Source organism: Eleutherodactylus coqui, chromosome 5 (assembly GCF_035609145.1).
Source record: "Eleutherodactylus coqui strain aEleCoq1 chromosome 5, aEleCoq1.hap1, whole genome shotgun sequence".
In the NCBI taxonomy this organism is placed as follows: domain Eukaryota; kingdom Metazoa; phylum Chordata; class Amphibia; order Anura; family Eleutherodactylidae; genus Eleutherodactylus; species Eleutherodactylus coqui.
The window spans coordinates 185,291,355-185,308,850 of record NC_089841.1 but is presented as its reverse complement, the minus strand read 5'-3'; the positions used below and the strand labels follow the sequence as shown (position 1 = coordinate 185,308,850).

General features: G+C 47.2%; 1 protein-coding gene across 1 annotated transcript; it reads left to right on the top strand.

Moving 5' to 3' along the window:
* The first annotated feature begins 4,010 nt into the window (after positions 1–4,010).
* METTL3 (methyltransferase 3, N6-adenosine-methyltransferase complex catalytic subunit) lies at positions 4,011–16,663 on the top strand. The gene is made up of 11 exons (XM_066603935.1): positions 4,011–4,192; positions 4,266–4,459; positions 5,598–5,981; positions 6,525–6,700; positions 8,289–8,505; positions 11,385–11,572; positions 11,874–11,912; positions 12,033–12,141; positions 12,563–12,628; positions 13,269–13,381; positions 16,359–16,663. The coding sequence occupies exons 1-11, from the start codon at positions 4,087–4,089 to the stop codon at positions 16,486–16,488; spliced, it is 1,722 nt and encodes a 573-aa protein (XP_066460032.1). The 5' UTR covers positions 4,011–4,086; the 3' UTR covers positions 16,489–16,663.
* Positions 16,664–17,496: the final 833 nt, after the last annotated feature.

The following is a 17,496-nucleotide window of genomic DNA, read 5'->3' as shown; positions in this document are numbered from 1 at the left end:
ATAACAGATTAACTAAAACTGATTAGAGCATAAAAAATAAACACTACCTCACCCAGCCTTGCTGCCCCCTGCACTACTACACCCAGCCCTGCTGCCCCCTGCACTGTTACCCCTGGCCCTGCTGCCCCCTGCACCCAGCGCTACTGCCCCCAGCGCTGCTACACCCAGCACTACTGCCCCCTGCACTGCTACACCCTGCACCCGGCAGCAGGGTTAGGTGTAGCAGAGCAGGGGGCAGCAGGGCTGCTACCCCCTGCTCTGCTTCACCCAGCCCTGCTGCCCCCTGCACTACTACACCGTGCACTACTGCACCCAGCGCTACTGCCCCCTGCACTGCTTCACCCAGCCCTGCTGCCCCCTGCACTACTACACCGTGCACTACTGCACCCAGCGCTACTGCCCCCTGCACTGCTACACCCAGCCCTGCTGCCCCCTGCACTGCTACACCCAGCCCTGCTGCCCCCTACACTGCTACACCCAGCCCTGCTGCCCCCTACACTGCTACACCCAGCCCTGCTGCCCCCTACACTGCTACACCCAGCCCTGCTGTCGTCTAAATTGCTACACCCAGCCCTGCTGCCCCCTACACTGTTACACCCAGCACTGCTGCCCCTTACACTGCTACACCCTGCCCTGCTGCACCCAGCACTACGCCGCTGCACCTAGCACAGGTAGACCCTGCACTGCTACACCCAGCCCTGCTGCCCCCTGCACTGCTATACGCTACACCCTGCCCAGCTGCACCCAGCTCTGCTACGGTACTGTTGTACCTTGTCACCACCGAAAGCTAGCTTTTGACTGTTTGGATGTAGGAACAACCTTGTCACACCCCTAGCTCCCGATTGTCTGAAATCGTGAAGGTCCTAGCAACGACTGCATTGATTTTTGGCTGTGCTGGAGGGTTAGGCTGCCATTCCACGGCCTCTTTGCATTGCGTTCTCTGCTCGCGGCCGGCAAATCGCAGCACGCTGGAGGTCCGTCTGCTGGCTTCTGCCCGTGGACAGGCAGCCTTAGGGTTAGTTTTGGCTAAGGCTTACATTATAAGCTCATGTACATGTTACAGCTGTAACATGGAAGCATTTAGAGGTAATAATGTAAGCCTAACAGAAAAACTAATCTTAACTCTCCAGCACAGCCAAAAATCAATGCAGACGCTGCTGCTATCACTCTCCCCGGAGCAGGCGTTCCCCTTGCATCTTCCCTAGCCAATCGCTCCCTGCCAGCCGTACATAGTGGCAGGGCAGCTGACCGCCACGGGTGGTGAGTCACAGCGATTCCCGCCACAGGAGAACCAGTACCAGAGATGATACTACGGCGGGGAGAGCAGTGGGAACCCCAGTGATAGCGCTACCGTCTGCAATGTGCGCCGGGGAAACGGGAGCCCACCTTATTACTGCGGCGTGGAGAGGAGGCTGGAGAAGATTTGCATCAGTCCCCGCTGGCAGCGGCCAACCGGGGGAACAGAAGTAGAGGTGGCCGTCAGCAGCGGTAAGCTACGTCACAACGATTCCGGCTTCAGACCGCTGTTGTGGAGAGTACGGCGGGGAGAGCAGTAGGGACCCCAGTGACAGCACTCCCGGCTGCAACGTGCGCCAGGGGGGAACAGGAGCCGACGTTATGGCTGCGGCGTGGAGAAGAGGCTGGAGAACATTTTCTGCAGTCCCCACTGGATTGTATGCCAGGGAACAATTCAGCAAATCGGGAGCTAGGGGCATGACAGGGGCGTTCCTCCATGTAACCCATAGCTTCCGGTGGTGACAAGGTAAAATAGTACCCACTGATACACCCAGCACTTCTGCACCCTGCCCTGCTACACCCAGCACTGCTGTGGTACTGGTGTATCCTGTCTCCACTGGAAGTGTGGGTGGAGACATGGGTGTGTTGCCACAGTGACAGGGAACACCTACTTTACGCCCTCCAGTAAAACTGTTTAGTGTTACACAAACAGGCTTAGGGTGACTGTAACGGTTAGTCATAGGGTTAGGGGTTGTGTTTGGGTTAGGCATACAGTGCTGATACAGCAGCGAAAGCAAGCCACTGTGCTGCCCGGCAGCCGGACCAGGGTTTTGCATCTTGGAGGCACTTTTCAGCAGCCACAGGACGTGGAAGGACCGGCTGAGCTTTAGAGCAGGCGGAGTAGCTGCAGACACTCCACATGGACACTTACACCGGAAGACTACCAGCGGTGCGCAGCACGGAGCCGAGAACCACAACCCCGCAACAGTGACAGCGAGGGGAGCCTCACAGCAGCACACAGTGGAAGGCCGCCGGGGACACTTACAATGCCGCTAGTCTAAGCCAGGAGCTGAGAGTCGAGAACCAGCACCCTGCCAAACCCCCGAGTGACAGTTTGGGCTGAGGGAAGGCTGACAGCGGCGCAAACTGCAAGCCTGGTGGGGACAATTTAGAATGGGGGACGGGGATACTGACAATGCGGGAAGTGAAAGCTGGGAGCCGACAACCAGCGCAGTGACAGGTTAGCTGAGGGGAGCCTGACAGCAGCAAACACTGTGAGCCTGGCACTGAAAACTCACAATGGGAGACGGAACAGCCGGGAACGCTAGAGACTGTTACAGGAGCGCTGACGGGTGGGTACAGGTCTGACATGTAGCCTAGCAGAAATGGTGGGTGTTGCTTTTGACTCCTGCAGGACAAACCCTTGTCTCCACCCACTGTTCCGATGGAGACAAGATACACCAGTACTCACTACTGCCCATACTGTTCAATGCGAGGTTGCAGCACACTATAATGTACCTTATACTCACAAGGGAGCAGCTTTAGGGCAATGATGCACGCTTAACCAGATGAGGACTCGTCATCCAAACATATCCAACTAGTTACCATATAGTAGTAAGCAGCATGCGGGGTGTAATGAATCAAGGAACCATATATCTCTTAAGACACTCCTCTTCCTTATTGTTCCATCTTTGCACTCAACAGCTGTTGTGTGCAAAGATGGAACAATAAAGAAGAGTGTCTTAAGAGATATATGGTTCCTTGATTCATTACACCCCGCATGCTGCTTACTACTATATGGTAACTAGTACTCACCACTGCTACACCCTGCACTACACCCAGCACTACTACACCCAGCACTACTGTACCCTGCACTGCTACACCCAGCACTACTGTACCCTGCATTGCTACACCCAGCACTACTGTACCCTGCACCACTACACCCAGCACTACTGTACCCTGCACCACTACACCCAGCACTACTGTACCCTGCATTGCTACACCCAGCACTACTGTACCCTGCACCACTACACCCAGCACTACTGTACCCTGCACCACTACACCCAGCACTACTGTACCCTGCACTGCTACACCCAGCACTACTGTACTCTGCACTGCTACACCCAGCACTACTGTACCCTGCACTGCTACACCCTGCACTGCTACACCCAGCACTGCTGTATACTGCACTGCTACACCCAGCACTGCTGTACACTGCACTGCTACATCCAGCACTGCTGTACACTGCACTGCTACACCCAGCACTACTGTACTCTGCACTGCTAAACCCAGCACTACTGCCCTCTACATTGCTACACCCAGCACTGCTGTACACTGCACTGCTACACCCAGCACTGCTGTACACTGCACTGCTGTACACTGCACTGCTACACCCAGCACTACTGTACTCTGCACTGCTAAACCCAGCACTACTGCCTTCTGCATTGCTACACCCAGCACTACTGTACCCTGCATTGCTACACCCAGCACTACTGCCTTCTGCATTGCTACACCCAGCACTACTGTGCCCTGCACTGCTGCCCTCTACATTGCTACACCCAGCGCTACTACACCCTGCACTGCTACCCGCAGGCTCCACCACAGAGCAGCACCTATGCCTTCACACTAACAGCGTCCTACGCCTGTGGCTTCCCCGACCAATCAGCGGTCACCTCTCACGGACCCGTAAGCAGTCACGTGCGCGCTTGTATTGACCAATCCGGAGCCTCGCTCGTGGCTGTGGCTGTGGCTGCAGCTAGGAGACGGCAGGAAGTGTTTGTGTCGGTCACTTCCGGTGCGCCCTGTGTAGCGCCCGGCGCTAGCGGTTCTCCTACCCCCGGGGGCCGCAACATGTCGGACACATGGAGCTCCATCCAGGCCCACAAGAAACAGCTGGACTACCTGCGGGAGCGGCTGCAGCGGCGGAAGAAGGACGTGAGCTCTCAGCTGGTGCTGGGTGAGGAGAGCCCCGTGTCCCCGCCGCCCCCCTGCCGTAGCCTGGCGCTCATGTCTTCCCTGTTCTTCCACAGATCTCCAGAACCCGGAGGCGCCCTCCTTCCGCAGCGACAGCCCGGTCCCCTCAGGGGCCCCACAGCCACCCAAAGGGGCCCCGCCGGAGGTGACGCCGCACCCCGAGCTGGAGAGGAAGCTGCTGCAGCACCTATCTGACCTGTCGCTGGCGCTACCTGCCGACTCGGAGGCCATCCAGCAGGCCATCACCACGGTGAGCAGCGTGCAGGACCGCCGATCCGCCCGCTGCGCTACAACGCGCATTGGCATTGGCCCCTCCCTCTATAACATGCCGCCTGTAGGTCGGACTGCATCTTCAATGTGACAAGTTTCCTTGAACCGCTTGAGGAGCAAGCTGGTAAATATATGGCACTTGGTCCTGGGCTTTACTCCCACCTGATAGCAGAAATACGGCCGGGATTAAAGCTTCTGCAAGCAGCAGGAGGAGGTCGGGTCCTCAGCTGTTAGTCACAGCTGAGAACCCAAAGGAGAAGGGAGAAGCTGTTTTTAATCACTTCTACCTTCTCCTTTACCAGGTGCGTTATGTATTAAAGGGGTTGTCCCGTGAAAGCAAGTGGGGTTATACACTTCTGTATGGCCATATTAATGCACTTTGTAATATACATCGTGCATTAAATATTGGCCATACAGAAGTTATACACTTACCCCCTCCGGTGCTGGCGTCCCCGTCTCCATGGCGCCGACTAAAGCTGCCTTCTCCCTGGCAGAAGACCTCTGCAGCGCGAGCACGCCGGAGAAGACCTGAAGGAGGCAGACAGCGCAAGCACGTCTAATCCAGGGAGAAGGCAGCTTTAGTCGGCGCCATGAAGGCGAGGACGCCAACACCGGGGGGGTAAGTATATAACTTCTGTATGGCCAATATTTAATGCACGATGTGCATTAATATGGCCATACAGAAGTGTATAGACCCACTTGCTATCACGGGACAACCCCTTTAAGTGGAAGTGTTTCTTCCACTACGCGAGCCGGCGATCACATGACTGCTGAGACCCCTGTTACAGCAGAGCTGCAGGTTCCTAGCAGACCCTGACCAGCTCTGCCAGTGACTATTATCACTACAGGGGATGTTTTCCCTGTAACTGGGGCTCCTATGGATGCCCCAGCTACAGTGGAAAAGTGTGAGATAAAAAACATGTGAACATCCCCCGGAGGTCTTATGGTGTAATGGGGGACATAGATGGTAAAAAAAAAAGTTCCAGGAATAAGTTAGGAGTGCGCCCACAATGCTGCGTGCCTGCAGAGCCGTGCCTGGTGTGCAAGCTGCCTCCAGGTAACAAGTTACAGCTTATATAAGATGTGTTAATCAGACGTTCCCCCGTTTGTCATTGTAGCCAGACTTCTCTGTCTCGAGGCAGGCCGTCGAAAGCCTTTTACAGAAGTTTGCAGCTCAGGAGCTGATTGAGGTGAAAGGCGGAGAGCATGAAGATGACGACCGACCCACCGTGGTAACGTTTGCCGACCACTCTAAGCTCTCTGCTATGATGGGAGCCGTTACGGAGAGGAAAGCCCCCACTACTGCGCCAGGAACCAAGAAGAGAAGAATTCAGGAAAGTGATTCCTCGGCCTCCTCGCCATCCTCTTCTGCTGCCGGTTCTTCAAAGGAGAAGAAAGTGTCAGAGCCGCAGAAGAAGGCAAGAAAACATGCATCCCACATGGACCTGGAGATAGAGAGCTTGTTGAGTCAGCAGTCCACCAAAGAGCAGCAAAGCAAGAAGGTGAGCACGCTGTTTTGTTTCTAAATTGTCCTAAACACTTGATGGTTGTGGTGGTTTTTTTTTTGGTTTTTTTCTTTCTGGAAACGGCGGTCAGTCAAATATTTTAGATCTTCTAGGTTTTCTCTGGCAATGTTTTTTTTACAGCCATTTGCCAACTAGTGTGCCTACATCTCCCCTACGTAATAACGCACACTATTCTACTTTTATGGCCTGGCCGCCAATGGTCCAATGGTCTCACTTGTATGAGGCTTATGATCTTGGTGAAAGTTACTGCGTCTGTGACCATTCCGAATAGAACACGCCATAACCTTGGTGCCGTGTTTCGGTAAGGCTATGACATCCCTGATCATACTCGTGCATTCTAGTATTCCTAGCTGTCCACACCTGGGGAACCACAGTTTTTACTCCAAGACACCAGTTGGGAACGCTGGAAGAAATAGAGCAATAATTAAATAGTTGCACTAAAGAATGAACATTACAACTTGGAGACATGCTTAACTAATTTATTCTTATTTTGCTACTACTTGTATTCTGTTATGTTAGGTCAGCCAGGAGATCCTTGAACTTCTGAACACCAGCACAGCAAAGGAACAGTCTATTGTGGAGAAGTTCCGCTCTCGCGGCAGGGCTCAGGTCCAGGAGTTCTGTGACTATGGGACTAAAGAGGAGTGCATGCGAGCATCTGGGGCAGACTGTCCTTGTAAGAAGTTACACTTCAGGTAATGGATTTTTGGTAACGTGACACTGGTGCTATGTTGTCCTCTGGAACTAGTAGTGCACTGGTAACGTTCTGCACGTGTTGTTTTGTTTAGTTTTTTTTTTACTTTGGTATACACAATAGCCAGTTCACTGCTTCTTATGTCCAAGGGGCACTCCAGTGAGTTTTATTTATTTTATTTTTTTAATGTAGCTATCCTCCCAGACTAAGGCCTCCTTCCCACGGACGGATTTCCGCCCCGTAATTCGCGGCGGAAATCCGCTGCGTTGCCCGCAGCTATTAGGTTCTATTGAACCTTATAGCTCAGGGCTCACGGTGCGGAATTCCGCACCGTGAAATCTCCCGTCCTCACCCACGGCATGCTCTATTGGCCGCGGGTGTACGCGCGGACGTCTTCCATTGCAGTCAATGGAAGCCGTCCGTTCACGCTATCTTCCGCTGTAGCACAGCGGAAGATAGCGTGAAATCGCCTGTCCGCCGGCCGCCGCGTCACGCCGAAGCGTCATGCGGGAGTGAGGACGCCGGATCCGCAGGTAAGTTTGGGGTCTCTGGGGGGCGCCGTGACGGGCTCCGCCGTGGTATTCACGCGGCGGAGCGTGTGCAGCCGGCCTATATAAAGGAGCATGATTACCTTGGTTAGTTATTCCTTGCTGTCTGAAACTCCTGGCGTATATTATCTTACATGGCCATGTGAGTTCAGTTCTGACCAGCTCTGGTTCACTTGGAGTTGTGTGTTCAGTTTCTCACTGTGTGCGATGCTCTTACATGAACCTACCACAGTAACTGCCTAGATGGGGGACACAGACAGTCCTATCGCAGTTACTGATATGATCACACAGCTCCTGTCCCACAGTTATAATAGAGGAGATCACAGCTCATCTTTCAGCAGGCAGAAATGCTACAACCTGTAGGTGATGCTGGGCTGATGCACATTGGAATAGATGTGAAAGTGAAGGCAAAAAATGTCACTATGAAGATGGTGTCTGATAAGCATCAGACAGAAGGCTTCATTGCATGGAAGTGACTGGAATACGCAGAAGTGCCAGCCACACTCTGGAGGCCTATCTAGTGAGGAGGATCAGGAATGGAAACGTGTTTTTGCCGGAGTGGCCCTTTATACAGTCATATATTTGTTTTTTGAGTTATTGCCTAATAATGCAGTAAAATAAAATGTTAAAAAGAGGAACACAACTATTAGTTACGTTACTATTTCACCCGGGGGGGGGGGTTGCTGTACGCCTCCATTCTTCTTGTTAGTCATTTTCAACAAAACGTACATAGGATGACATGATTGTGGATGACTTTGTATATTCTGGAAAGGTATATTGATGATTAACCAAACATGTAGGGGTGAAGTGATTGATTGTCATCAACTGCCTAATTCTTGGTACTGAAGATAAAGGGTGGGGGGATGGGGGGGGGGCTTAAATTATTTTGGTTGTGTTATCTTACAGAACAGCTTCTTTCAAGTACAATATTTTTCATGGCTGCACAAAACTGGTGTCTGTGAGACAGCTGATACAAATGAGCTCTCCTGTTCACATGTACTCCTACAGCACTTACAGAACAGAATTTGCTTTTTAAAACAGGCGGATCATAAACATGCACACAGATGAATCTCTTGGGGACTGCTCCTTTCTCAATACCTGTTTTCACATGGACACTTGTAAATATGTGCACTATGAGATCGATGCATATGTAGAGCCTGCAGGAACCATAGCCGGATCTGAGTCTACTCCAAACCAAGATATGCCTCTGGCTAAAGGTGGGGGAGACCCAAGTGTAGGACGTCTGTTCCCTGCACAGGTAAGATCAGTATGACATTCACATGTTCTAGGACATGGGGAACCTACCAAAATATTCTGTTATGCTAAATTATCCATGATCCAGCTTGTAATTGTTCTTCTTCTCTATTTAGAGTTTACTCAAAATTCATTGAATTAAAGTGTACCCAACTTTTCAGATGATCTTTCAGAATAAGTTGTCATGTATGTCTACATAAGAAAAAATATTTCTGGCAATTTTTATATAACCGGTATTCTATATTCTCCTACATCTTCCCCCTCTGCAGCCTGTATCTGTGATTCTCAGAACCGGTGGTAGAAGCCTGGCTGCTGTGTTCTATATACTGTTCAGAGAGAACTGCAGATTCTGTTTTGTCTGTAACACATGTACGCCAGCGTACAGCAGGACTGAGCAGTAGAGATGTGAATAAATGGCAAATAACTTGCCCTTGGCTCTAGCAGGCAATATCTGTGTGCGAGCGTCTCTTCCTCCCCTCCGCTCGCATAGACCTCAAGAAGCACAATTGCACACTCCACCCCCCACCCCTCTTCTTCACTTTCTGTTGTGCCATCTCTAGTAATGTACTTGACAGCAGATAATTGACAACAAGTTATAAAGAAGCGATATTCCTAGTGGGCAGCACTTTTGGAGTGATTTTTCAGAACAAAAACGTAATTTTAAGGAAATAAAGTAAATGGCATTATTGCTAGTTATCACATTGGCTGTTATATAAGTTTAAACTCCTCTGCATCTAAGAACTTCTGAATTATTAGTGTGGCTCAATGTGTTTTCTACACAGTTCCTAGTATAACTGTTTCCAAACTGAATATAAAACTTTATATAATTTTATTGAACAATTGTTGATTCGACTTTAGAAAACTCTTTACAAACATCCTTCAACACCCACTTTATAACACTGATGAAAGTGCCGAACAGTCGGCTCCTCACCTGTAGTAAGTATCACGCCTCCCTCTACAAGAACAGTCAGATCCTCGCCTTACATGGCCAGTCAGTTGAGTTCAGTAGGCACGGTGTGATGCTGTATTGTCCCAGTGGTGGCCGTTGCATGGGTATCTCTTGCAGATGTGCAGCTCTGACCTCTACTGATTGGCCTATAAACTCCCTGCATCACCTTATTTTCTGGGGATCTTTCTACCTAAAAGGTTGCCTTAAGCTGACAAGACCTTTCAGTGATGATCCTGAATGAACACATAGGAACTGAAGCGTTTTATAATTGGAATCCCATGAATATTAATGAGCATCTCTACAAAGATAATATCCGTTCTTCAACGTAACATTTACAAGTGGGTAGATTTTACTTATGGCTATAAATCTGCCCCTTACTACAACTTTGAAATGTGAACACTAACCCAAAGCCACTGGAAGCAGCTGCTTATAATGTGCTCTCGTACGCCTTATGCACTTATGGGGCTTATCATGCATCCATGTATTTTGTCCAAGTGCAGTCTGTGTTTGGTGTTTGCAAAGGGCTGCACACGGACAGTACATGGACACATAGACTTTAATAGGGCTTCTTAGACATGCAATTTTTTACATTTTCTTCTACATGGATCCACATTCCATGCCAAATATTGCAGCATGCCCTATTTTTGTCCGTATCACAAATAAGATTAGCACATGCAATCTCCACTGCTTGTGGGCTCGGAGAGCACACAGACCTGTATCCACATGTAGTTCAATGTGTGTTGCGCATGAGATTCTCAGGCGCAGCTTGCTTACGCCTGTGTAAAAAAGCCCTTGGTGAAACACCAGCACTATATGCATCACCATCTTATACAAGTCTTCAGCTTCATATCATGACATCTTATAACGTACAAGTAACTTCATCCATAGTGTGGAGGATAGGGGGGGATTTCCCCCCCACTCTTCCCCAGACAGTCTTACAGAAGTGTGTCCTCTGCTCCGCATTGCTGCTGCCCTGGATTTATGGACTCTTCCTTAATTGAACTTGATTTGTCTATCCTCCAAACTACTCGTGAAGTTAGTGTTTCCCTGAAAATAAGCCCTAGCCTGGTTTTTGTTTTTTGTTTTTTTTTTCTCCCCTCCAGGATTTTCAGGAAGGCTTGAAATATAAACCCTACCCCCTATAATAAGCTCTAGTCAGATTACATTAAAAAAAGAAATAAAAATAGGAATACATAACCCAGCAAGCTCGGTCTCTTTGAGGAGGCGGCATTTATGAATTGGCTGGGCTGCTGCTTAGTCAATTCCTAAATCCCACCTCCACAAAGCGATGGCTGTGATTGGTTATTCGAATGCTGCTGCAATTGATTCTTTGAGCACCGTGCCTTAACCAATTACAACCATTGCTTCGTGGAGGCAGGATTTATGAACTCCGTAACCAGGAAGTGATCCTGTGTAGTTGGCCGGGGCTCTGGAAAGTAGCGAGGAGGACCTGGTCAGAGCCAGCTGGGTAAGTAAAATAAGACATTCCCCTAAAATAAGACTTGGCGCCTCTTTTGGGGCAAAATCTAATACAAGACCCTTTTCTCATTTTCGGGGGGAAACACAGTACTTGTTCCATGTTATAAGGGGTCATCCTACAAATCCAAGTTCAAAATAAGGGCTTCTTGAGTCCTGCCACCGGTTGTCTATACTCACTTGTCACAAAGAGACCTTACAGAGAATGCTGAAAATAAATCTGCCCGTTTTGTATCTGGAAGGTAGAAGTCACAATTCACTAGATGTACATCTTCAGACGGGTTGTTTGGATAGGTTGATGGATAGTGTCAGATTTCCAAACCATGTAAAGAATTCCCCTTCTGTTATGAAGTTCCCGCTGATGCGCCCCCTACAGCAGAGCCCTGTTCTGACATACTTACTGTGATATAACCGTTGTACACACTTACAGAGTAACTGTTTCCCCTCTCATGAATCAGTGGATACGTTGTGATATTCGGTACTTGAACATGAGCATCTTGGGAAAGTTCTCGGTGGTAATGGCTGACCCGCCGTGGGATATTCACATGGAGTTACCATATGGAACTTTGACTGACGATGAGATGAGAAAACTCCAGATCCCCGTACTGCAGGATGATGGCTTCCTCTTCCTCTGGGTCACTGGCAGGTAAGTGGCTGACTTAGTACCACTTTACAGTAGTCGAATCCACATACAATTTAAACTCTATTTCTTATTGTGTAATTTGTAGTTCTACTTTAGTGCTTGAATCCAAATCTAGAAAATCTGTTGTTGATTTGCAGTCATCGTTGATATTGCCGATATGCACCCTCTGGGTTGCTGCACTCTGATAGGATGGTGTGTGTGTTGTGGGTTATGCTTCTCTTCAAAGCAGATCTGAAAAATGGCCTCCCTTTCTTGTGTGCTGTAGTTATTTCTAGTTTTGTTAAAATCTCATGTCCAATTACAGGGCTATGGAACTAGGCCGGGAATGCTTGAATTTGTGGGGGTGAGTAGCGTCTATTTCTTTCTCCCTTTTTTTTTTTTATGCTTATGTGCTTATGTGTTTTAAATAATGTTGCTCACCTTTTTGCATTTTTTAATTTCTTGGTGAATTACATGTATGCAGATATGATCGCGTGGATGAAATAATTTGGGTGAAAACCAACCAGTTGCAGCGAATTATTCGAACTGGACGCACTGGCCATTGGCTCAATCATGGCAAAGAGCATTGTCTGGTAATGAGTTTTAAGTGTCTTTTTTATCTTTTAAAGGCCCATTTACACGGGACTATTATCATTCAGAGTTGTTTAAAATTCTGCGCTACCGCCGGGAGTTTGAACATTAGTCCAGTGTCAATGCTCGCAGAGACTGAACAACTAGCCTCTCAGTGTAAACAGCAGTCATTCAGTTCTGAACAACTTTCCGCTTACAGTGAATGAAGGCGGGCAGGAGAGAGCAGGGAGAGAATGTTCCCTCAGCCTCCCTGCTGACCTCGCTCTGAGTGATCTAGCGATACTTGCCCGTGTGTAACGGCACAGGAGCGAGCATCACTGGGGTGCGCTGTTGGGCATGGTTTGCCGGACAGTTTGTCTCCTGTAAATGGGGCTTAACTCTTGTGACATCCTGTCTAATATATGCGCACTGTTTATCTTGTAGGTTGGTGTGAAGGGAAACCCTCAAGGATTTAACCGGGGTCTCGACTGTGATGTGATTGTGGCTGAGGTGAGATGTTAATGACATTCTAGCTTTTAAGTAACATTAATTCCTTGAAGTATCTTTAAGTTTCAGTAAATCTCTGTTCGAGACAATAACAAGTTTTTTAAGACTGGACAGTCTGATTTTAAAGAGGACCAGTAATGTCCTCATGTCAGTGGGGCAGCTGTATAGCTTTGCAACTGCGGCCTCATTGACCCCAATAATGTCTGTCTTTTGTCTATTCTCGCCCCTGTTCCCCCTCCTTACTGGTGCTTAGATTTGGCTCCCAGTGCTGGGACTGAGTCAAATGGGTGAACTTCATTGCTCACTGTAAATGGATGACAATAGACTTCATTGGGGAGTCCGCCCAATCGACACATTCACACGGCTGGGAGCCAAATCCTAGTACAGCTCATGTAGGAGAACAAGGTGGGAAGGGGGGCCACAAGTGCAAAACTATGCAGCCTGCCCCACTGATATGAAGATGTGACAGGCCCCCTTAAACTTGTTGTGGTTCCACAGCACACACTAAGCAGCCCCATTGTTGCTTTTGAAGCTGAAGGTGTCAGAGCAATGTCTGCTCACTACTTCTGAATGATGTGAAGATGGAATTTGGTTTAATACTTGATTTAAGCTTTTAACTGTAACTGTGTGGTCATTCATCTAGGTCCGTTCTACCAGTCACAAACCTGATGAGATTTATGGGATGATTGAACGTCTTTCCCCTGGCACTCGTAAGATTGAGCTGTTTGGACGTCCACATAATGTGCAGCCAAATTGGTTAGTTTTTTTTCTTTTTCCATATTTGTTAATCAGTTAGGAGCTACTTTAGTCTTACGGTTGTCTTTGCACATATTACAAAATAAACTACCTAATGTTCTTCACCCTCCATGCTTTCCTAGATTTTAGTATGCTAGGTAGCAAATTCTGTTATAGTGACCGCTCTGTGTCTTCATGTCCTCTTTTAGTAAAAAGAAAGAAGCAATCAGTCGCTTTTGAACAATTGCATTTTTGTGTGTTTTTACCAAAATGGGGATACAAAAAGCATGTGTAAAGGTGGGTTCACACGAGCGTGTTTTGGTGCGTACATACGTCTGCACCTAGGTACGAACAAAAACACGCGTGAACACAGCTGCGTGCTTGTTGTCAATGGAGCCGTGGCTGCTGCCGAAGGCTCCATTGAAAACAATGCTCTGCCGGCCCCGTGCATTCTTTTTCAGGGAAGGGCTTTACATATAAGCCCTTCCCTGAAAAAGAAACATTTTAGTGCAAAAAAAAAAACAACAAAAAACTTACCCCTCTGTCACTGCTGTGATCCCACGGGCATGAAGAACACATCTGCCGCATGCGGCAGATGTTTCCTTCACCCCTGCTAGTTAAAAGAATTCCCTGCTGCTACATCTTCCACATCTGTGGCAGATGCAGCAAAGGGAATTCTTCAATTCTCCACCACAGCTGTCACACATAAGCCCTTCCCTGAAAAGCCATTTAAAATAGTGCAAAAAAAAAAATTTACTTGCCTGTCTGCTGCTGTTGTGTCCCCCGCAGAGGAATTCTTTAATTCTCTACCGCAGCTGTCACACGTCAGCTACAGTAGAGGATTCTGCTGCCAGCAATTGATTTCAGGGAAGGGCTTTGAATATAAGCCCTTCCCTGAAAATCAAGTAAAAGCGGTTTTAAAAAACAAAAAAATAGATACCCACCTCCCTTCAGCTGCTGGACACGGCAGTGTCTTCTCCTGCTCTCCCCTGCACTGTGGTGCTGATCTATCAGCAGCCGGGGATTTAAAATCCCCGCCTGCTGAAAGAGCTGAATGTGATTGGCTGAGGTGCTCAGCCAATCACAGGCAGCTCTCACCTGTCATTCATTCGGGGAGAGCTGCCTGTGATTGGCTGAGCACCTCAGGCAATCACATTCAGCTCTTTCAGCAGGCGGGAATTTTAAATCTCCGCCTGCTGATAGATCAGCACCACAGTGCAGGGGACAGCAGGAGAAGGCACGGCTGAGCCCCAGCAGCTGAAGGGAGGTATCTATTTTTTTTTTTGTTTGTTTTTAAAATCACTTTTACTTGATTTTCAGGGAAGGGCTTATATGTAAAGCTCTTCCCTGAAAAACAATACAGGTCTGCCAGCAGACCATTGTCTTCAATGGAGCCGCTGGCAGCAACGGCTCCATTGAAGTGAATGGCTGCATTTTTTTTTTTATAACACCAAAATTTTTCTTTTTCAGTGAAGAGCCTATATGTAAAGCTCTTCCCTGAAAAACAATTCAGGTGTATCAGCAGACCATTGTCTTCAATGGAGCCGCCGGCAGCAGCGGCTCCATTGAAGAGGATGCCTGCCTTTTTTTTTTAAACACTAAAATCTTTCTTTCTTAGGCAAGGACTTGTATGTAAAGCCCTTCCCTGAAAAAGAATGCAGGGAGCCAGCAGACCATTGTTTTCAATGGAGCCGCCGGCAGCAGCGCAGCTCCATTGAAAACAATGCGTGCATTCCCTATGGTGCACGCATGTCCTATCTTTGCAGGCACGCACCTGCAAAGTACGGACATGTGAACACACCATAGGGAATGCATTGTTGTAAATACAAGCGTGTTTTTGTGCGTGCGTATGCACGCACCAAAACACGCTCGTGTGAACCCACCCTAATTTGGATAAATACTACGGAGGTCAAAACCATATGTTAAATTCTACAAACACAAGGCATTCAGAATTTTTTTGTTTTTCAATGGACTTAGAAGATGAGTTGCTATGGAGAACTGCTCTGTTTCACCTTACACACCAGTATTTATCTCCCTGAATTTTGTGAATAGAATAAAATAGTTTGCTATTTAATCACAGCAAACAAAGCCAAAAAACCTGTAAGAAAACCTGGCCAAAACACACTGAATTAGGTGTTTTTCTTTGATTTTAATATGCATTTGTCATACAAAATGTCTTAAAGGCTATGAACACTTTCGATCATAAAATTATTATTTTTTATTTAATGTATTTTTGGATATAAAACCTTTTTCTAATTGCTTGTAATTCAAACTTTTTAACTGTCTTTGCTGTGCTTGCAGTATGTTCCAACATACTGTAAGCTGGAGGACTAAAGTTCTTCTAAAATGCACCAGGTGACTAATGGATTGTTCTGAATTAAGGAGGTTGGGCTTGGGGGAGACCTGACATGAGTAGTTCATTGCACTGGAAGGAGGAGAAGATGACTGTTCATTTTACAGCCGAGAGGAAGTAAGAGATGAATGTTTGCTTTATTCCTGGGGAAGACGTTCAGCTGCCATGTACATTGCATTTTCAGCTGGGAGATCTTTCCCTGTGAATCTTCTCTGAATTACTGTATGATTGTGATAGCACTATTAGCACTTCCTCCCAACTGCAGCTTGTAAAATGAGTTGTCATCGCCCCTCCTTCCGCTTGTAACAAGCTGCTCATTCACATCTTCCATTTGCTCCCTCCTGTTAGTATTTCAGAGCTGAAGAACAATGTCTGTCTGCTCGACTGTTGGATTTTAGAAGGACCATAGTCCTCCAGTTCATAGCATGTTGGAACATACTACAAGCACAGCAAAGAAATAACTAAAAATGTTTGACTTTAAACAATAACAAAAGTTTATATCTAAAAATACACAAATTTGTAAAAACACAAAATCCCCAGCAAAGGGGTTTCTAGCTTTTTAAAGAAATATAAGTATTGCATTTAGAAACGTAACCACTTTCAATGCAGCATCTCACTCCTTTGTATTAATGTCCCTTTCTTTAGGATCACTTTAGGAAATCAGCTGGATGGGATCCATTTGTTAGATCCAGACGTAGTAGCTCGATTCAAGCAACAATATCCAGATGGAGTCATTTCAAAACCAAAGATTATGTTAAACCTTCCACCGTCATAGGATGAACAGTTTTTTGTTTTTTTTTGTTTGTTTTCTTTTGTATGTTTTTTATACTGTTTTAAGCTTCTTGACTGACCTCTGACTGAAATGTAAATAGCGGTTGTATGATGTCATTCCTCTTCAGTAATGCATTCAAAATATATGCATTCACAAAATAAAAGAGAAATCGATGTCAGCGTTACTTGCCTTAATAGGGAAACAAAATTCTAAAGCCCAGGAGATAAAAGGGAGTATTGAAGATAAACAGGAGGCTTACAGGGTGTTAACATAGTGAGTATCACTAACACCCACCCCTGAAAATGTTTGTTTTTGAGTAACATTGCTTTTAAAAAACCACTTCAGTGATTGAGATTTTTTTTTTGCTTTTTTTGTTCCCCCCTTTCATTATGTAACCACACCTTCCCCTTCACCCCTGTATTAATTGGCTAGTATTTTCTTTGTTTATTTTATCTGAAGTCCTTCAGGAAGGACATGTTATCTCATTCTGACCACCTGATATTTACTTGGTTTTGTATTTTCAAAGTCAGTTTTCAGTCAACATGATTCCTGTGTGATGGACCCTGCCACACAAGCTCTTTGGAGGGAAACACAATCTCATCAGTTACTGATGATGAGAGGCTTCTGTCCACAATTGTATTGAAACAGATGGCAGTTGAGCCTTCTGACTGTAGAATTATGGTCTGTAGCTTTTTTTTTTTAAAGGTGAATATATAGAGTAATGATGATCAGTGTCCTCTCAACAGGCAGAAATGGTACAGGCTCTAGCTGTTCATGTGATGTCCTGCTGCATCACGGCCTTGATCCACTGGGAGAATGGAACATAGCACACCTCTCGTAAGGTTATGTCAGGTCTACAGACAGCGGCCCCTGTTCCTCTCAATCGCCCACAACCACCTGCTTTTCTTCTTGACAGCAACTCTGTGCTTACTACACCGTTCCTTGTGGGCAAAGTCATTTCTTGCTGTACCTCTTCATTATTCTTCGTCGTAAGAGCCTGGTACTGGTTTC